General features: G+C 37.3%; 1 protein-coding gene across 3 annotated transcripts in view; it reads right to left on the bottom strand.

The window, feature by feature from the left end:
- Positions 1-2,009: 2,009 nt before the first annotated feature.
- LOC127567439 (coiled-coil domain-containing protein 149-like) overlaps positions 2,010-22,364 on the bottom strand; it is a 73,241-nt gene continuing 52,886 nt past the window's right edge. Inside the window, exons 10-13 of one of the 3 annotated variants that reach the window (XM_052010346.1) lie at positions 20,021-20,097; positions 15,540-15,572; positions 13,499-13,600; positions 2,010-7,485 (exon numbers count right to left, since the gene is read on the bottom strand). In XM_052010346.1, coding sequence (XP_051866306.1) covers positions 6,914-7,485; positions 13,499-13,600; positions 15,540-15,572; positions 20,021-20,097 — 784 coding nt within the window. In that variant the 3' untranslated portion in view covers positions 2,010-6,913. Of the gene's footprint in view, positions 7,486-13,498; positions 13,601-15,539; positions 15,573-17,897; positions 18,010-20,020; positions 20,098-22,364 lie in introns of those variants that run through there. The other 2 variants (XM_052010347.1, XM_052010348.1) reach the window with 2 other exon arrangements.

Genomic DNA, 22,364 nt, shown 5'->3' with positions numbered 1-22,364 from the left:
AGGCATTTAGACAGACACAAGGACAGGCAGGGTATGGAGGGATATAGACCAATTTAAATTGGCATTGTGGTCAGCACAGACACTGAGGGCCAAAGGGCCTGATCCTGTGCTGTATTATGTTCCGTGTAAGAATGTGGAGGCTCTGTAAAGCGTATCAAGGGACTGTTCAAAATCTATGTCTTTCATGAAACATTGGGCAAAGTGAACGAAGTCAGTTATCTGAACTTAATTCTTCCCAATTCACTTAGACTTGATGGAAATATGACATGCAAGATCTGCTGAAGCCTTCTGTGGGCAAATTTTTCTCGTTTCTGACTTAAGTTGTGGACCCTGAACACAAGGGGAAGCAATCCATCAGACATTTTTTTTAATGCCCGTGAAAGCTGGATGAGGTACTCCAGTCAGAAGGGATTGAGCAGCTCCTTCCTTCACCATCTCAGCAAGGTCTTTGGAGTCAATTGGATGGATGACCAATCATGAAAAACAACTGACCTGCAGACAGGCTGAACTATGCTGCATGTTCACATGCTCTGATGTGTGGGACACCTGGAGCAGATGCCTAAAGGTTACCTACTAATGCTCAGCTCTGGGCCAGTAAGACACTGCCTCTGTATTTGGTCCAGAAAGTTGGGATGAAGCATTTTGGAGCCAATGATTCTGGCCAACGGCTCTGCTCCAGCACGATCCTGCCTATTAACAAGACATGTGCAATTTAATTGCTGCTCTTTCAATGCTACAACAGGAATCACACTTAATATAGTATTTCATTTGCTGTAAAGTGCTTTGGAATATCCTGACTTTTAAATCTTAGTATGGTCCCTACCTACTTGCAATTGGAACCTACTGGAGAGAGTTAACGGGGATGTGGGGAGAACAGGTGAAGGGACAATTCGTTGGGATTGGAATTGCCTATGAGTTGGCATAAACTCGCTGGGCTGAAATAACCTCCTTCTATGTTGTAAGAAAATATGAAACCTTGACCAGTTTTAAAATCATTGAAGAGAAATGGGCCAAGATGTGACCAGGCAACTTGCAACAATGAACTGACTCTTGATTTTATCTCCCTCTTCCAGACCCATTCCATGTGGTGGGAGCAAATTAAAAATCAACCTAAGTGCTTTTTAGGCTAAGGTCAAAGAAAACAGTCATTAATGAAAAAGAAGTTAGTCTCTTTTACTAAATTGAATTTTGCATTAAGTATTCTTCAAGAGGTTGACTGGATACAATGTCATCCACAAAATTTACAATATAAAGAATTCTATTAAACACCTAATATTTGATGGCAGTAGCATTTTGCTGCAGCTGGATTTCAAATGCATTGCAATCAATGCAACTCCAAGCAAGAAAAGGAATTGCATAGAGTCAGTTAATTACTGCAGAAAATTTCAGTACAAAGAAATTGCTGCAGACAGCACCACCGTTACAAGGACGTTGCGAGCAGAGTAGCAAGATGATGCTGAGGGAAACTTTAATTTTTACTGAGGGAGGTTCCCCCGAGTGTCAGGATCTTCCCTCCCATATCATCATGTCTGAGTACTCTTTCATCCAGTATTTATCTTGCCTTTGCACTAGTACTGTTCCGTTGGCACTTTCAGTTCCCTGTCCCAATTCTCATTCCCACCTGATGCATCATTCATAATGGTTGCAACGAAGTAGTGAAAAAGTGGAATTTTGTATGATTCCTTTTGGTTGAACTTGTGGATTAGCACAGAGAACTAGCTGTATCCATCCGAGTCAGTATGTTCGTCTGGATCTGCATTTAGGTGTACAGGAGAGCCTGAGCTTAGTGAATACTGGAAAACCGGATGACTTGGTATTTATGTCTGTGAAGATAATGGTTTGATATCCTGTTTAAATTCCTTTAAATGCATGTGGGCAAAACCTGAGGAAAACTGCTCTAACCATGCTCTACAACAAAAGCAAAAGGTGACTGCAAACACAAAAGGGGCCAAGGGTATCAGTCAGACTTGGCGAGAGGAGCCGTGTGAGAATGATGAATCAGACAAGGATCACATCAACACTTTATTCTAAATGGGCAAGGAAATTAAATGCCTAATCAGTTTCTTAAAACTTCATTACAGTAATGATTTTTTTTGTGGCTTTAACTAAATTACAGAAATTGCCGAGGTAAGATTGCATTTTAGATTGTATCAATAGAACAGGAAAACATGGTAGCAGTTACAGGCAAGAGAAGCCCTTGGATGCTTCCATCGAAGCCCAGACACCTACAACATTCCCTTCATGCACTTCTGGTGTTTGAGATTAATCTATACAAAAATTAACTAAATTTAGCCCAAGGGAAAAAAAAAGCAAATTCTAATTTATTTAGAAAATGACAAAAAAAGTGCAACATTATGGCATTACCTTTCATGTGATTAAATTCAACTTAAAATAAATATCGATTATTGGTTCAGTAGAAATGGAAGCCACAAAAGAAAAACTAAGCTTTCAGCACATGAAAGATGATGTACAACACTGCCAACATTTTAGAAATGACTAAACCAGCCAGTTTTCTGAGTAAAAGAATGTACATAATTTTAAAATCAATCAGACAAATCAAATACCTTCTGAGAAGACATACATTGACAAAAATCACATTTTATACCATCCAACTTGAAATAAATGGGAGAGGAAGTAGAGGTACTTAACTATTCCTGAGGCTGAAATCTGCAAAGTTCAAAGATACGATTTACATTCAAGAGTTTGAATTCCAACATACACTATATGTTAAACCATTAGGAGTGCATCATAGGAAGTATGCATTGGCAAGTTATAACCTAATGAATGCTTTATTTTCATGCCTCAGAACTATTAATTGCTAATTCTATTAATACCACATATATGTCTGTGTTTTCAATATGACTATTGTTTCTCTTGGGTTGCTTTGAAGGCTCTCATGTACATTGTGCAGAAATATAGATGTTATTAATATAGACTCCATGTTCCATCTGACAGTGGAGTTCAGTGTGCCATCATGTCAGACATTGCTCACACTAGGGAATTGGACAGGAAACAGAGAGGACAAAAGGCAGAACAAAAAACAGAATGAATTTACGTGACAATATTTACAACCTCATCAAGTTTGAAAGTGCTTCATGGCTGATAAAGTCTCATTTATTTTTATGTATATTTGCTGAAAAACTAGGCAGGTGGACCAGACAATTTGTATGCAAAGGCAATAAATGACCAACATAATGCTTTAGTGATGTTGGTTAAATGGTAAATGTTGGACAGTGGAGAAAATCAGAGGATTGGTTGGGAGAAAGTACAGATGTAACTCCCGTGACAGTTCAGTATTGACATTACAAAACTGGCATAAACCCAATTAAACCTAATAGGTCAATGGCAATTGAGATGGCTTGGCATAAAAAAATTAGTCTATCAAAGAGCTGCCAGTAGCCTTGGAATCATGCCTCATAATAAAACACCACCTGGAGGAGGAAAAGATAATTGCCCCCCCTTTAACAAAAGATAAAATACAGTTACAGCTGGAACCAAAATAGGGCAAGAAAAGAAAGGTCAACTTAAAAAAAAGGAAATCAGTAATATGACAGTCTCAGTGGAGGGCACAGGACACACATAAAGATGATAGGAAATGGTGGAAGAAATGCACAGGAATTTCACACTCACACCCTTGTGCATGTGGTATAAACCTTCAGATCAAACTAATGCTCTGCAAAATTTGCTGTTCTCTGAAACAAGTAATGTATTTTCATACATTTTTTTAAAAAAACAAAGACAGCTTCAACATACTATCGTAACGCAGGGGTATGCTGTGCAGGTAATGGAAATTCGCCCTTACAGAATTCACAAATCACTACCAAAAAATTTGAGATATGGAATAAAATTTGGTCTTACAGAATTTATATAAAAAATTTAAGCACAAAATGAAAATAGAGAACTGAACTATTTTATCAAGGACAATGATTGCAGCCTGTCGGTTCACGGGGGAAGGCCACTTAAGAGATTTGCTTTGAAAACTGACAAGGCAATCTTTTCTATTGATAGTTGTACAATGATACTTTATCAAACACTGTAACATCCAAGTCTAGTAAATTAAAACAACAACCCTTTTTATTCTGCCTACAATACAATCAGGTTTCCCTTTCCTATAGACCACGCATCCGTGGGGGCACTATTGTTGAGAAAAAAACTTCCCATAAGAAGCATTTCCAATGGGAAAAATAAGGGTTCATTATATGGAAAATCACAATATGGCTGGTTTTCTTGGAAAGCAACCCCTCCGTAATGTGGGGGTACACTGTAGTTTAAAATGCATTTCATCTAATTGAGAATGTCGGTCAATAAACACATTGGAATAGTGCAATCCTTCACAATCCTTCAATCTAAAGAAATCTACCATTTCAAGGACAAGGCAATGATTTAACTCTGTCCAGGTACCACAGTATTATTGTTACCGACCTTTTAGCCAAATGATAACACTGAGAAAGCATCACAGCTGAAAAAAATTACAAACTGTCTTCAATATGCTTGACTTGGTCATTCAAAATATATAAAGGAGCAACACAAGAACAAGTAAACATAAAACTAATAAAAGGAACAGAAAAGTAAATAGCATTATAAATACCCCTAAATGTGCTTTAAAATGGGCAGATCATTTACAGAAAATGATGATGCAAGTGACAACATTTACTATCTTTACAAAATTTGTTACTCATAATTAAGTATTTTAAAATAAAAATAATGTTTTTGTTTAAGTTCTACAATAATACAAAGGGCTTTGGGCAATTCACAATACCTGACAAGCTGTTCCAAATAATTTTCCAAAACTAAACTTATTGAAGAACTCTAAGTGGCAATATTCTCTTTTTAAAATGTATTTTTCCCCATGGAGATGATCCTTATTTTGAGACAAAGATATCTAGAAGAGAATCCACCTGTGTTCAGTTTGAGTTGACCAGAAAAAAATCTTTTGATATGAGACTGATGAAGACATGCAGCCAATAATAAAACTTCAATCAATCAAGTTCCAAGTAAAATAATAGCACAGTCCTTTTCTGTTGTGAAGGCCATCAAATACACAACGAAATGAAGAAAATAATAAATATTATGACAAACATGATTCCTATCACCAATAAAGTTATAAACAACACATAAACTAACATGAAAGGGTACTCATTTACTCAGACAAATATTCCCCTCAGATTCAATCAAAAGTTATGGTTATTTTCTTCCAGACCGTGATCTTGTGGAGTGCTGCTCTTAATTTATCTGCAAGGCGTGAAATAGCATGGCTTGGAGCCAAAGTAAAACAGTAATTATATTTGATTATACAATCAATGGCATAGAAAATAATATTTTAAATGCTATTGCTATACCTTTACCTGATTATAGCTGGTTGTCCAGTTACTTTTGCTATTATTACTTTTAAAAACACTTACAGTTTTTGAACCTCAATGATTCTTGGAATGTCATGAAAACATAACTCCATGTAAAATTAACTAAGAATTACCAATCCAAATGAAGCAATAGCCCTGTTGCTGAATCGCTGCATTGAAGCAACAGGTAGCTACTGCTGTTTCTCCCACATTATCCTCCCCTGCCCTTGATAATTAGCAGTTTTCATTACTATATTCCCACTTCCAGCATATGTGCTCTAAAAATCTATGGTTCTTGTCTGTTGCAAAAAAATCCATGTTAATTAGTAATTTTAATTAATAATACAAATAAATAATTCATATTACCACAGTGGACAAATTATCCAGATGCAATATGCTTGATTATTAATGAAATATGGAAAATTTGCAATATTGACAACACTACTTCCTCCTCTTGCTAATGTCTCTGTTTTTCTTAAAATTAGAAGTGTGAAATGCATGTTTTTAAACTCAAGAATAATAAAACTTTTACATTTGGGTGTTGTTGGCTGCTGCCTGCCAATAAGCAATAATAGTGACTGTACATCACCAGCAGAAAATTTAAAAAAAAACTTGATAAAACAAATTTCTTTTATTTATTCCAAGAAAAACTTAATCTTATTTATGTAATCACCATGACAATCCTATATCATACCCCCTCTTCTTGTAATACAGCAATATATTACAGGGAAGTCATGAATTGTAAAAATTAAAATAGAATTTGCTGCAAATCAGAAACAGAAGGTGCTGAAAATGCACAACAAGTTAGTCAGGATCTGTGGAGAAAAAAAATAGTGCTTTATGTGAAAGTGGTTCAGAGAACAGATCCACTCACAAGCCATTAACCAATTTTTCAAATTACAAATTGTTGTTACAAAGCAGCACTTAGCTTTCCTGGTAGTTCAAGTCATTCAGAGTAAAATAGTTGAAAGGAGTAGAAATTCGTGCTGGGTTGTTCAACTAAATCAACAACAAAGTAGTGTTTGCTTGTTGGACTCTGCTTCCATTGAAGTCAATGGAACCACATCTGGAAGCAGCACACAACACATAGCCATCTCAATATTATATATTTGGTGCAAAAGACTGTGAACAAACATGTACCCAGGAGAAACATTGTGAAACAGAACAGAGTAAATATCACACTCCTCTTAAAACTTTGTCCTCAGATTCCTTTTGGCTTACAGTATAGAATGATGAAAACATGACTCCTCTACTTTGTTTAAAGAAGAGAAAAAAGTGCTAAAAATTGAAACCCATTCGTAAGAAGACATAAAATGACTTTGATGAACACTGTATCCTAACTTTGTTTTTCAATAATTATTAATCATTGTAGTTATTTATTCTATTCTGCAGTTATAAATATTGGAAAATTTTATTTTTTAATGAAATTCAGATCTCAGCATACAATGTAGAAACTTCACATCACATCCAACTGAAAAAGAGTTTTCAAGGGAACTACTCTTTCTTGTTGATCTCAAATTAAATCTGGAAATTTTATCATAATCTTTAAACTACAGAAGTAAACCAAGTATGAACTATGCCACCTGTTCTTCATGATTTTCTTCAGTATTTTCTGTACCACTCTCAAATATTGACTGTGGATCTGTAGTCAGCAGGTTGTCCAGTTGAGAATCTGAATTTCTTTTGGAAGTCATGTTTAATGACACACAAGTAATGTTATTTTCAAGAGTATCCAATGGTTCATTAATTGTGTTATTTTGAATCCACTGGTCACATTCAGAATCAGATTGGTTGGCTGATTCTGGACTGGCTACAAGGGATTTGAATACAGATGAAACAGCATCATGATTCTGAGATTTTGCAATAAACTGCATCTCAGAAGCACTTGTTTCATTACAGCCATCGCCTAACTCAGTAGTAATTAACTTTTCAGTCACTTTTGTTATTTCATTTCCTGTGTGAGATTGGGATATTGATGAATAAATATCTATTGTTTGGGCATCTGTTTCCAAAGGCAAGAATACTGGACTTCCACAATTATTAGTTTGTTCCACTTGCATTTCTTCAAATCCTGTGGATTTTTGCTCTTCACTGGTCAACTCAAGTGTTGCAGGCTGAGGTGGAGAACCATGATCTTTTAATTGATCTGTAAATTGACAAAGTATCAGTGACATTTTACAATCCTCATTTTAATTATGGTGAACCTTGTTGATCCCAATTAGTTCTATATTTCCCAACATATTAATGTTGGCCTTCTCACTTCCAATGTCTCTAACACCATTCTCTGCAGTCTGGTGTTACCAACTGAGGAAGTAAGGTTCCGTGATAGAGTTGGTGTTGCTTTTTAAAACACTGACAAACCTACAATATCAATGCAAGCAAATTTCTTGACCTGCAAAAGTCATTAGATCCCGAAATAAAACAAAATTAACAAACTTTAAGTGTACCAAACATCAGGATTTTCACAGATAATAAAGGTGTTAATATTTGTTTAAAAAAGACAATTGGTGGATTATAAATTCCTTGATTAAAGGTAGAAGATATATTTCACCTGTCAATTTTCACATGATTTTATTTACATTAGTCATATTTGAAGGAAATGCGATCAAGGTTCTAGCCAGTGACACAGAACTAGCCATTGCAGCCAACTTGGAAAGCAAAGGTTTGAAATTTCTGTCACTATTCCTATTTCAAGTTGTGTTTCTGGAACTTTTTCCCCCTCGAGCAAGTTCAGTTTCAGCTCTTTGGCGAGTACATTCTACTGTGTTCCCAAAATGAAACTTGCAAAAAGAAGTTTGAAGACGGGGAAGCCCAACTGTTATCTTTGCAACCAAACTCCTGGAATTTAGTATGCCGTGTCTGTGCCCCTCTCTCTTTCAATCTTGTAGTGAGCTTCCATTTAAACTTTGTTTGGCCTCTTTCCCCTTTCACTTTTAGGAATGCCATAATACCCACAGGTGACTCACTGCCTGCCTTATTCACATCTGCTGACTTACTCTTTATCCAAGCAGGGTCCAATCACCACTCAGTACCTAATTTTTGGATCTTGATTATGGAGTGCTGCCAGATTAACCTAGTTTCACTGTCTGCTGGTTTTTAAAAGCCTATTTCCCATTAAATTAAATCATCTATTGCCTGATTCTAACATGTTGTGCTGCTGGTGTCTTCTGTCTCTAATTTTCAAAGTTTATCACAGGTGCAATTGATTGGTCCAATGTCATTTTGGCTCCTGTTCCCTGCTGCCACATTTGTCTGTACTCCTCATATTCAGCTTTATATATATTTTTTGAAACTCATCATTTACCACAAATAAGAAAATAAACTTAATTGCGCAGAATTAGTTGTAGCAAGATTACATACCATCATTTTGCAACTTATATCCATTAAATAACGAAGTCCACAAAAAACACGGATAGCAAGATTATCATAAACAATTTTCTATTACATTTATAAAGCAAAATGATATTTCAGGTCAATAACCTTTCGTTAGAATGCTATTAAGTTTTGATGAAAGATCATAGATCTGAAACATTAGCTCTATTTCTCTCCCCACAAATGCTACCTGTCCTGTTGAGTATTATCAGCACCTGACGTTTTAGTTCTGATTAAATTTATTGATTTATTTCGCAATGTGTGCAGAGGCAAATTAAATAAACGAACAGGTAGCAAAAAAATCATGTTTTAATCTTGCAATTTAATACACTTTCTGAAACCAACTTAAGAAAGCATTTCCGATTCTAATTAAAATTCAATTACTATTCAAATTACTTAAAAACATTTTGCTCAAGTGCATAGAGAAAAATAAAGTAGAAAGGTTGGCTTTAATAAAAGGCCAGAAGCTTTGAGTACAGGGGAGCACGGTCTTTAGGTACAATTAGAGGAAAAGTACCAGTGCAATATGTTTCTCCATGTTAGGTTCTGAATTTGGAAAGTGCAATTGAGAGACATTTGAGCTAAATTAAGACTAAGGCATAAAAAGCTAATTCTGTACACAGTTCCTTTAGGACTGGAAACCAAAGTGCTATTGATGGAAATATTAAAAACTTAGTTAGTTCTAATTAAAAGGAACAAGGCAATTTAATCAGAGAAAACCACATGAGGCATGAAAGAATTTCTTAAAGGGCTCTGTGCAAGTTTTAGAATTACAAGTGGATGCAGCAATGGGCGCTAATGCATCCACTTGTAATTCTAGAACAGTGGCTGGATCTAACACATATCCCTTCAGTTGAAAACGTAAGGGATTCTGAATAGGATAGGACAAATAAGCAAAGAACCATAGAGACATAGGGTTGGCCCTACTCATCCATGCTGACCAAGATGTCTACCTGAGCTCGTTACGTTTGCCTGCGATAGAGTCAAATAATCAAGCTGGATCAGAGAATTGTTTTAAAGTTGGTGCCCATGACAGGCCTCAAGTACAAACAGGATCAGAATGCTGGTGTGACTTGTAAGGCAAGAAATGAGTATGGAACCATTGTCAGATGGATTCTCAATTATCCAATCATTAAGCAGCCAAATAGTGAGGAGGGAAAACGTTTATTAATATGGTCAATAACTGCTTCTCAATTTAAGATGTTGGGGATGATACGAGGGAGAATAATCTTTTGGATTTAGCCTTTAACAATAATTTTAGGATGATATATTATCTTGTGGGTAGGCAAAAGATATTTGAGTAGCAGATTGTGCTCAGAATAAGGGAAAATTTGAGGTACATAGAAATAGAAATAGTAGAAACTATTTATTTAAATATAAATACATACACCTCAAATAAAAATGCAAGTGGAGTGCACATTGAAGCCTAAATGGCGAAACAATGTGGCACTCATCCTAAGAAAATCTTTTGCAGAAAGCAAGTAGATGCAATGGAAGATTGACAGGGAGGATAATTAAGCCACTATTGGAGATGCTAAAAAAGTGCTTGAAAAAGGATTTAAGGGCAGGAATACCAGCAATGATAAAGCTTTCTCAATTGTGTTCAAACCCAGAAAATGATGAAAAACCACATTGGCCCTTTCAGAGATTAGGCATGGCAGGTTAGATAAGAGGATCAGGATATGGCTGAATTGCTGAATGGATAATTTGCAATGGTTTTCATTACTGAAGGCAATGCTAAGGTGACAATGGTGTTGCTGAAATTGATTTAGTGAAAGTCAAGGTGGCAATGGTCTAAACCAGGATTAAAGCATTTAGACTAACCATACTGCAAGGTAATGATATAATTCATCCCGGAGTACTGGGGAAAATGGCAGATTTATTATGAGAGGCAAAGGCTTGTTAGTTCAACAGCTGTTTGAGTTTGGGGGTCATTTCCAATCGACTAGTTGGGATAAATGGGTGTTTTTCTGGTAGGCAATCAGTGGTGAGGGGGTTGCCGCAGGGGTCGGTGCTGGTTCACGATATACATTACGATAACTGTTCATGATATACATTAACGATTTGGAAGAGTGGACCGAGTGTGGCGTACCTAAGTTTGCTGATGACACTAAATTGAGTGGAAAAGCAAATTGTGCAGAGGATGCAGAGAGTCTGCAGAGAGATATAGATAGGTTAAGTGACTGAGCAAGGGTCTGGCAGATGGAGTACAATGTTGGTAGATGAAAGGTCATCCACTTTGGAAGGAAAAATAGAAGATCAGATTATTATTTAAATGGTGAAAGACTGCAGCGTGGTGTTGTGCAGAGGGATTTGGGAGTGCTTGTGCATGAATCGCAAAAGGTTGGTTTGCAGGTGCAACAGGTTATCAAGAAGGCAAATTGAATGTTGGCCTTCATTGCTAGAGGGATTGAATTGAAGAGCAGGGAGGCTATGCTGCAACTGAACAGAGTATGGGTGAGGCCGCACCTGGAGTACTGCGTGCAGTTCTGGTCTCCTTACTTGAGAAAAGATATACTGGCTTTGGAGGTGGTGCAGAGGAGGTTCTCCAGGTTGATTATGGAAATGAGGGGGTTAGCCTATGAGGAGAGATTGAGTCACCTGGGACTATACTCACTGGAATTCAGAAGAATAAGAGGGGATCTTATAGAAACATATAAAATTATGAAAGGGATTGATAAGATAGAGGCAGGAAGGTTGTTTCCACTGGTAGGTGAGACTAGCACTAGGGGGCAGAGCCTCAAGATTTGGGGAATAGATTTAGGATGGAGATGAGGAGAAACTGCTTTTCCTAGGCAGTAGGGAATCTGTGGAATTCTCTGCCCAAGGAAACAGTAGAGGCTACCTCATTACATATATTTAAGAAACAGTTAGATAGATTTTTGCATAGCAAGGGAATTAAGGGTTATGGGGAAAAGGCAGGTAGGTGGATCTGAGTCCATGGCCAGATCAGCCATGATCTTATTGAATGGCAGAGCAGGCTTGACAGGGCAGATGGCCTACTCCTGCTCCTATTTATTATGTTCTTAACTCGGGAGAGGCTTGTGTGGTCCAAATGTAAAGAAGTGGATAAAACCCTGGCAATTAATAGACCTACCAGTTTGACATCTGTTCTAAGGGATGTAGTTCATGATCACCCAGAGAGTGGGGATTTAATCTGAAATGATCAACTTTGTTTCAGGAAAATGTGTCCTACCTCACAAACCCAACTGATTAGATAACATAAGATATCTTTATTAGTCACATGTACATCTAAACACACAGTGAAATGCATCTTTTGCGTTACTGAGAATGTTCTGGGGGCAGCCTGCAAGTATCGCCACGCTTCCGGTGCCAACGTAACATGCCCACAACTTCCTAATCTGTACTTCTTTGGAATGCGGGAGGAAACTGGAGCACCTGGAGGAAACCCACGCAGACACAGGGAGAACATACAAACTCCTTACAGACAGCGGCCGGAATTGAACTCGGGTCGCCGATGCTGTAATAGTGTTACGCTAACTGCTACACTACCGTGCCGTGATTTGCTTGAGGAAATAAGTAAAACGTGTATGAGGCCAACCTAGTTAATTTTCTTTATATCTGATTTTCAAAAGGCTTTATTAATACACCAGATAGAAATCTGCTGGAAGAGATAACATTGTATGGGACTGGCAATCCAATGTCTTGTTGAGAAAAGTATTGGGTTGTCATCATTGGGAATAGATGGCAAACAGCTATGCAGCAACTGAAAGACATTGGACCACTGTTGTTCACAATCACAATTATTGATATGGAGGAGGGCTTTCCTGAATTATTTGGCCCAGCCCATGCAGTGTTCATGCTTACAAATGGTAAATAATAATTCTACTACTAATTGTACTGGAGATCAACAGCTATAACCTATTCTTTAATACTGAAATCAAATAACAGCATCCATCCAAAAAATGGAAATAGATCAATATAGTTCTTTTTGTTTTCATATCCCTAGTAATATTATTGTCAGGTCAATGCAATAAGAACATAAAATGTTGCTGACTACATAACTATTTGAAGCATTATTCAGTAGTTATATCCTGAAAATTATTTTTCGGTATTATTAGAGGGTGAATTACATAACCCATAGTGCTGAAGCATGCCTTGTGGCTCAAATGGTTTATATAATCCAGGTGCTTTTTCCTACTCTAACTTGCCCCCTTTCTCTCTTCCTTTCCCCTTTGAATACTGAAAATACTGGATAGAGTGGACGTGGAGAGGATGTTTCCATTAGAAGGAGACTCAGAATAAAGGGACGTATCTTTAGCACTGTGAAGAAGAGGAATTTCTTCAGCTAGAGGGTGGTGAATCTATGGAATGCTTTGCCACAGAGGGCTGTGGAGTCCAAGTCACTGGGTATATTTAAGGTGGTAAAGGGGTTAAATGTTATGGGGAGAACTCAGGGAGAATGGGGTTTAAAAAAAATCAGCTATGATTGAATGGCAGAGCAGAGTCAATGGGTCAAATGGCCTAATTCTGCTCCTATATCTTATGGTCATGTACATGTTAAGCCTCCCATTAAATGCATCTATGTTTAATTCCTTGAACTACCATTAATCCTCCAGCCATCACATCACAAGCAGGGAGTTCCCCATTCTATTTTGAATTGCAATGCAAAGAATAATTAATATTTATGAATGACATATTCTGGTGTAATTGTATTTGAGGCATTAATATATTTAAATAAATGAAGGAATATTGGTTTGGTACACAAAAACTTTTTTAAAAAATCACAGCAATATCATGAAATTCCATATTTTCATCTCACTTACCATTCTGCTGCATCTGTGATTCAATGCCCTCAAACACAGGTGATTGTGGTCCTACATCCTCAGGAATGGTAGCATCAGTTAATGTTATAGTCTCTCTCCCTCCTGTTGTCATCAAAAGTTGTGGAAAGTTAAAAAAAGTTGCAATATAATTACTTAAAATCAAAGTGTTACAATGATTTACAGCATTTTTCACATCTTGTCAATCAAAGAGTGTAACCAAAATTAATGTATTAAATTATACTCTTAGTCATAGAGAAATATAGCATGGATACAGGCCCTTCGGCCCAACGAGTCGACGCCGACCACGGTGCCCATCCAGCTAGTCCCAATTTCCTGCGTTCATCCCATATCCCCCTAAGCCCTGCCCCTGCATGTACCTATCCAAGTGCTTCTTAAATGATACTATTGTACCTGCCTCAACCACTTCCTCTGGCAGCTCATTCCATATACTCACCACCCTCTGTGTGAAAAAGTTACCCCTCAGGTCTCTTATAAATCTTTCCCCTCTCACCCTAAATCTATGCCCCCTTGTTTTGGACTCCCCTACCCTGGGGAAAAGATTGTTACCATCCGCCTTATCAATGCCTCTCATAATTTTAAACATGTCTATAAAGCTGCCTCTTATTCTCCTATGTTCCAAGGAATAAAGACCTAGCCTGGCCAACCTCTCCCTTTAACTCAGGCCTTCTAGTCCTGGCAACATCCTCATAAATCTTTTCTTCACTCTTTCCAGTTTAACCACGTCTCTCCTATAACAGGGTGACCAAAACTGTACACAGTGGCCTCACCAACAATTTATACAATTGCAAATAATGTCCCAGCTCCTATACTCAGTGCCCTGACTGATGAAGGCCAGCGTGCTAAATGCCTTTTTCACCACCCTGACTACTTGTGAATCTGCTTTCAGCGAACTATGCACTTGTACTCCTAGGTCCCTCTGTTCTATTACACTCCCTAGAGCTCTACCATTCATAGTATAAGTCCTACATTGGTTTGACTTTCCAAAATACCACTTCCCTAACAGATCAAGATCCCCCCTGCAACCTACGATACCCTTCTTCATTATCAACAACTATGTACTCTATGTAGCACTGACACTGGACAAGTAAATAATCCCAAATTTAATATTCAAGTGGATTTTCATTTATCAGTACCCAGAATGTACCTGACTGTAAGCATGTTCCAGAGGTTTGGAGTCAGATTACACTCAGATCCAAGGTACTCTACATTAGCACTTGTTGGTTCCCGGAACATTGAAGCACATGACAAGTGCTTAGACAGTGATAAAAGCAGTGTAAAATGTATTCTAATACTGAAAGAGTTCAGTTAATTAAGTAATATTAACTGCTATGCTTATTGAGATCATCTTACATGTGTATTATATAAACATTGTTTTCTCCACTGGCAATTTAATTTCATTGTGCATTTTTCAACTAATAAAGTTAACAAATGGAAAATCATGTGGTGGAGAGAGGGGGAGAAGCTGCACTCTAAAATTCCCATACCCTTATATGGTGTGATATACTGCACCAGGAGAAAACAACTGCAAATTATCCTCATCTACATTACTTATTCCCTTCTTCTCCTCTTCCTCCTGTTTTGAGTATGTTGCGCATTAGCCAGCTGGATAGGTAGCCAGGCACAAGGTATCTGGAATGTGCCCACAAGTTTTTCCTTTCATGGGTGATCAATGGTCTGCTTGCATTCTTCTGTGTACAGTTGAAATTGGTAGGTTGCAGAGTGAGGAAATTAATGTATTAACACCCAATACTTAATTTACTCATAATATGCAAATATGCATACTATAATCTGTATGCATATATATGTATGCAAATATGCATACTATAATCACACTGTTAAATGTACATTTTTAATTGCATTACTGAGATTATGCAATGCTACTGACCATTTTAATGCTACATGCAGGTGTTGCATTTTGAGTGTCAGGTTAAATTTTCAGGCACATTTTTTATGTCAATAATGGAATTAAACAATTTTATACATGCCATGTCTCAATTAGTATAGTACAAACAAAACCTACTCCCTACTCCCACAGAGATACTGTAGCTCAGACCTGTTGGGTAGCGAGGAAAGAGAACAAAAAATGGCCATTACTTTGAGGAAAGAGAAAAACTACATTAATGAAAATTAATACATTTGATATCTAGCAGGTTTGTTTCATACGATTTCCACTACTGCTCACCTGTCTTCACCAGCACCATAATAATCATTTACTGACAGTGCTATAACATTACAGACTTACAAATTTTCAAATGATTTATTTAAGCAACCACAAGTGCATTCTATATTATGCATAATATTAATGATGCAAGACTCACAATTCATGCCATGACCTCAGTATTTCCCTCAGCTCCCAATAACAGTGTAATTAGGCAATTCAATGAAACATTTTCATTTTAAAATAACATTATGCACCACAGTAGGACAAAATCTAACAACGGAGTAGAATGGAATGAGCCTGTTGGTGGAGGTAATCTCATTCAATTGGAACTGGATGGTCACCTTAGCCTCCAGCCCCAATTAATGACCTTCCTCCCCATTTCTCATTTTTTGGAGTCTATCACAGAGATCCATGCTACTGGTTTCACTTCTTATTATGAGTCAGCCTGTTAATTTGATTGGCCGACAAGTGGGAAATGGAACAAAGCAACGATAGTGAGGTACTGCTGTTTTAGAAAGAAAGGCAAAAGGCAATACATTGCAAGGATACAATTCTAAGTGGGGTTCAGGAAATATATGAGCTGGGTGTACATGTGAACAGGTCTATGAAATTGGAAGGGCAGACTGAGAAAGTGGTTAAGATGCACACAGCTCCAGAGTTTCATAAACAGAGGAATAGACTGCAAAGCTGATTGAATTATGATGACCCTTTATAAAACATTGGACTGGCCATAAGTGGAGTACTGAGTCCAATTTTGGTCATTAAACTTTAAGAATAGGGTGCATAAAACATTTACTAGGATGGTTCCAGGGCAAGGGATACGGGCAGTGCCCGGATTGTGTCAGGGTTTCGTTCCTAAGAACTGTTCATAAGCTGATTTAATAGTCCGTCTTCCACAGCTAGCCATATCACATTACTCTACATGCACTTGCTGTAACTCTTCCCTTTCATTGAATAAACATTCTAACACTACCCATAATTAAACTAATGGAATATATACTTTATTCAGTCATGAATGAATGCCATGAGACATTTTAATATTTCTATTATTATTACTAGCTTGAAAAATGCTTTAAAAAGTGTATGGGAGAGTTTGTGTAAAGTCAGATTCCCATAAGTCGGGTCATTCGTAATCTGGGGAGCCCCTGTATATCTTATCTATAAATATCAGGGACAATAATTTGTGTGCTATGGTTTTATTATTTGAAAAATAGATCATTTGTTGGGGAGGCTGGAGAGATTGTATGATTGATGAATTTTTTTTCTTTTTTTTTGATTTTTGATGAATAATTTTCATGGATTAGATACTTCATCAAGAGATTTTTAAATTTGTAAAAAGCAAGAGTGTAATTATATCTTTGTTTCATCAACTGTATTCTAGAAATGTATTTTTGGTTCATGTTTTAATGAGGTTGAAATATTTAAATAAGTGCCTTTTTAATATATTTACTTTTCTGCTAATTCAGATCTGCTGAGGCATATTTTCCTCACTGTGAACAAGGTTATGATACTGCGGTCGAGTTTGTTTGGTGAATCCAATTCAGTAAATTCGAAGGAATGGTGATTGGACAGAGTAAGCACTGCTCAACCTGATGCCAGATGCATTCAGCACCAGTGCTGAAGAATGTACACATAGGACTGAGAGTTTATGAACAGGATGGAACAGTTTTATATACATGAAACCAGATTGCCTGACCTCAGGGTCCATCCTACCTAAACCTGGACTCAAGGTAGCAGACTTTGTAAGAGTTGCCTGTAACATACTGTATATTTAGCTTTGCAATTGAATTGATTTTTACTTGAAGCCACTGACTAAAACCTCTGATGCCACACATGGTAAATGTGTGATCATTTATACTGCACATTTTCTCCCTTTGCAGTGTGATTGCTCTCAACAGCATACTCAATATCAGGGTTGTAAAGAACTTCTCAGATATGCAATATTGGCCCTTATTTTAGTGTTGATATTCAGTTCAATTTGGTTATACAATAATAAGTAATAGTAATCAAACAAAAAAATCAACGGAAAATTGCCTCAAAGCGATCATTTGACCGGTAAGAACTGCTAGATAAGTGGAAGTTTGCCTGTTAGTTTATGATCAATTTAAATTGAATCCAGTATTGACATGACATCTCCTCAGAGCTGATGATTCACATCAGTATGCTATGCATGAGAAATACTGCAATTTTCCAAATAATGCATACTATTTTGAGCTAATTTAAGTCGATCCAGGCCACACTGGAATGATTCTGCCCATCATGCAAATTATCTCAGGCTAAGTTAAAGCATTCTCCATCCGTGTTGATGTTATCCCCATTGGCAATTTATCTGGATGAAAGCAGAAAATAAGAGAGAAGAAATAGGAACTGTCATCCATAATATTAAGTGCCCCCCCCCCCCCCCAATGCAGTAGCTTGAATGACAACACCTGATTGTAAATGAATCAGCAAATTACCTGCTGAATAACTGCACTAAAAAACTTGCACAAACCACCAACCCAACAAACTGAGGAAAATATTAGGTCTCAGTAACTCCCCCCCTCCATAGAGGACCTTCTGGAGTTTCCAGTTCTAGTTGGAAACCTGTTGACCCAACTCTCATCAACACCAAGGAGCGCTAAAGCCTTGGAGCATTCTGATTTTGAGTTACTTCCCCTCTCTACATGAGAGCATACTGACCTGAAACAACACACAAGGAGCAGCATTCTTGCCATAATTTCGACCCTACTCAAATCCCTATCTTTCCCCGCTCCAATCCATTGCCAGCCCCTTGTCCTCTCTTCCCATTCCATCTTCCATAATCTCCACTTATCCTTTTACGTACCGTCGTGCTTTTGCTCTTCCCATTTTTCATAACTCCTTGTCCGCAGCCCCACACCTGGCTCTCCACACACTCATACCTCTGTTCCCTGCCCGGGTCCAGATGATTCTCCATTTCAGATAAGCAAATGAACACTATTCCCACACAGAAGAGAGGTTGGTTGCCCCTTTGCAGAAAGGCAATGTGTTTCCTCTACCAGCTCTGAGAAACAATTTCAGTAACACTCTTTTCCTTCCTGAGGAGGAAGACTGACATTGTACACCCTCACTCTCCAAACCATCCTGGCATGGAGAAACAGTCATCAGCCCTGCCCTATCAGAAACCAATCCATGCATGAATGCCCACAATGCCATTCCATTGGGTGGAAAATTTTCACTGGGCCATGGCTTATTTCATCGTAAATAGGAAATGACACCCACGAGCATCCCCACACACTATCCCTTCCCACCAGCCCGCAAGTTCTAACTTCAAATTTAAATCCTGTATTCTATCAACCTCCCCCTTTGGCCCAGAGATGAACTAAGGTAATACTAAACTAAACTGAAGAAGATGCTGAGTTGGAGAATGGTCTGAGCCACAGGAAGCTCACTTTCTCAGGGCACTGATACCAGATTGTGGGCTGTTTTTCAGCCTACAATCTGATATCAGTGCCCTGAGAAAGAATTGTTTAAAAATTAATTTTTTGTGAGCTTCCTGTGACTCACACCATTTTCCAACTCAGCATCTTCCCAAACAGCCAGGAACTAGATTCCAGAAGAACTCTTGATTACAATGCATAGGGCACCTAACACCAGGATCTAGCTATTAGAATTTGGGATGCAAGTGTATGGTACTTAGATCATTCAGTGGGAGTGCTGTGCCCTTATTCTAGCAAGACTGTTAGCATTCTTAAAATAAATGGATTCATGGTTCCAGTAAAAGCTGAGAGCAGAATTTGAAAAGGAAATGCTGGGTATTCAAATATGTCTTTTTCATGGCACAAGTTTGGAGCCCATATTTATTCAAATGAAACTTCAGATATGTACTCTGCAATGGTCTGAGACAATGTACAGGACACCATACAAAATAACACATTATTGTGCAATGTATGGATCATTAACTTTACTAAGTACTAGAGATACACTGATCTTGAAAATAATATTGGCAGATCACAGTGTGTAATCAAACATGTAAAATACAGACATTTCCTAAAGCACAAACACAAAGGATTGACAGAAGTCCTGAAATATTTTTAATGGTCATAAGCAGAAACATACATGGAACAGCAGTTTTCCAATGTCAGTTTCAATAACATAATATAATTGAGAAAGCTGGTCTATATAGTTATGGTTACCTTCGATGTCAGATTCCCTGGCATACTAGAATCTAAATTACTTTTAGTGGCTCATAATATTTTTAAATAATTTCACCTCTGAACTGTTTGTAGATAGAATTTATAAAGATGAAAAAAATTTGAAAAATGTTGCAAATAAATGAACATTAAAGAAGAGAAGGAAAGGTTCCACTGGCTGGCATTTACCTGGAAGACTCCACAAACCGGAAACTTCCAATGTTCTTAGCTTTTTTTCCAGCTCAGCCACACGATTGCCTAGAATCCTGCAGAGATGAGAATAATTTCAGAGAGATTTTCAGAGAACAATGCTGCCTTCAAAATGGGAATAAGAGAATGCAAGAAATAAAAGTTGGAATTTGTCTGACGACCCCTTGAGTCTGTTGTATCATTCAATAAGGTCGTAGCTGATCCTAACCCTCAAGTCCACTTTCTTGCCTAAACCCCATATTTGAGAATAAACTTATGCATTCACCTTGCCACAAGAAAATAAACCATGGTATAACTATTATTATTCATTTATTAATAACAAGATATTTGTTCTTTATGTGAAATGTTCAAACTGTAATGAGTGCATTCATCATACGTTTCTTGCAGGCAATCATCTTATGTGTCATAAAAGAATAAGTTCAAAAGACTACCACAGCAGACTATAACTTAAATGAATTGGTTTATGGCCATGATAATCATCAATAATACATCATAAATTATGTTCTGGGTTTTGCAGACAGCAGCAAGGTAACAGTATAAGCTGTGGACCTCAAAGAGAGCTGTCCTCAAGTATGTGACTACTTGGTAATTATGGATTTCAGGTTTCCCAATATTGGTCGCTATCAGTTTATGAGAACCTCTGGTGTACAGCAACAGTGATGTCATAAAGAAATTGACCACATTGAATAATTCTCAGAATCACCATTCCACAGGGTTAAAAATACAATTTTTAGTTAAAAATTTAGAAGCTTTTTCCAAGCAAAATATATTTGCAAGGTCAGCCATGGCAGAGCAGGCTCACAGGGCCGAATGGCCTCCTCCTGCTCTAATTTTTCTATTTCTATAAACTTGTTAAAAAATAAAACAAATAAAATCTATTGTAGTCTTAGATATTTCTGATTGGATTGTAATTTATATAAATGAAAAATTTCTATAGATGCAGAGTTTGCTGAGCTGTTATTATAGTTAGCTTGGCATTAAATACACATCTAGACTTCATGAAACATATCATAAAAGATCCATATTTCAGAAAGTTAGGAAATACATAAGGAAATTGTCATTAGTTAAATTTTATTTAAAAGATGGGTTTGTAAATAACTAAAATTTTCATCACAAATGAAAACAGATCCTATGAGGAAATATCTGGTACATTAAGAATAATTAACAACAGGTATTATTGCATGTGGACTCATTAAAGGCAAAACATCACATTTTGGATGTTAGTAACAGCAATTATTGCACTTACTGTCATTTGCGACTGTATGATTAGTGGTTAGCTTCGATGGAAAAAACAGGAATTTGCCTTGTTTGACTTATTAATGGGCTTAAAAAATTGTGGTAATCTGAATCAAATGCAACTTCCATTCACTCTTTATCAAGACTAAGAATTTTGTGTGTGTTTGCATGTGTATGAGCATGCATGCGTGTGCATAAATTTTCATGTGTGTCTTGTGTAATGGAATTATAAGACAAGTTAAAACAATTATGAGACAACGGTATTATTTTTTCTGTTCTTTAAGGAAATGATGACATAAATGGACCTCTGTGTTTCTCAGATCAAATTGGACTCCTAAAGAAAGTTCCAAATATTTAACATATTTTTGATGTATAATTCTCCAACTCAAGCAAAAACTTTCAAGCAGAAACTGACAGGGCAATTCATTCTTTCAGGAGACATTCCAGCTGTACATATTAGAAGATATAATTTTATATTGCATCACACTCCTAATATTTTGAAGCATCCTTTTTTTTTAAAAAATGTAAATAAATTTGTTTGAGCCAGCAAAGAAATGCTTCATTGTAAAATTTTTCCACCATCTAAGAGCTTAAGGATTTAATGGGAATCCTAAATAACTGATAGTGTGCAATTCATCACAAGTCAAGGTAGCCATGTAATATGGGCAACAGTACAGTGTTGTTAGAAAATATTAGGACAGTTAAGTCCCCGGGGCCTGATGGAACATTCCCCAGGCTGCTTCGCGAGGCGAGGGGGGAGATTGCTGAACCGTTGGCTAGGATCTTTGAGTCCTCGTTGTCCACAGGAATGGTACCAGAGGATTGGAGGGTGGCAAGTAGCAGGGATAGTCCAGGGAATTACAGACCAGTGAGCCTTACATCTGTGGTGGGCAAGCTGTTGGAAAGGATTCTAAGGGATAGGATCTATGAGCATTTAGAGAATCATGGACAGATTAGGGACAGCCAGCATGGCTTTGTGAAGGGCAGATCATGTCTCACAAGCCTGATAAGAGTTCTTTGAGGAGGTAGCCAGGAAGATTGATGAGGGTAGTGTAGTACATGTGGTCTACATGGATTTTAGTAAGGC

This window comes from Pristis pectinata, chromosome 2, assembly GCF_009764475.1.
Source record: "Pristis pectinata isolate sPriPec2 chromosome 2, sPriPec2.1.pri, whole genome shotgun sequence".
In the NCBI taxonomy this organism is placed as follows: Eukaryota; Metazoa; Chordata; class Chondrichthyes; order Rhinopristiformes; family Pristidae; genus Pristis; species Pristis pectinata.
This window is presented reverse-complemented; position numbering and strand designations above follow the sequence as displayed.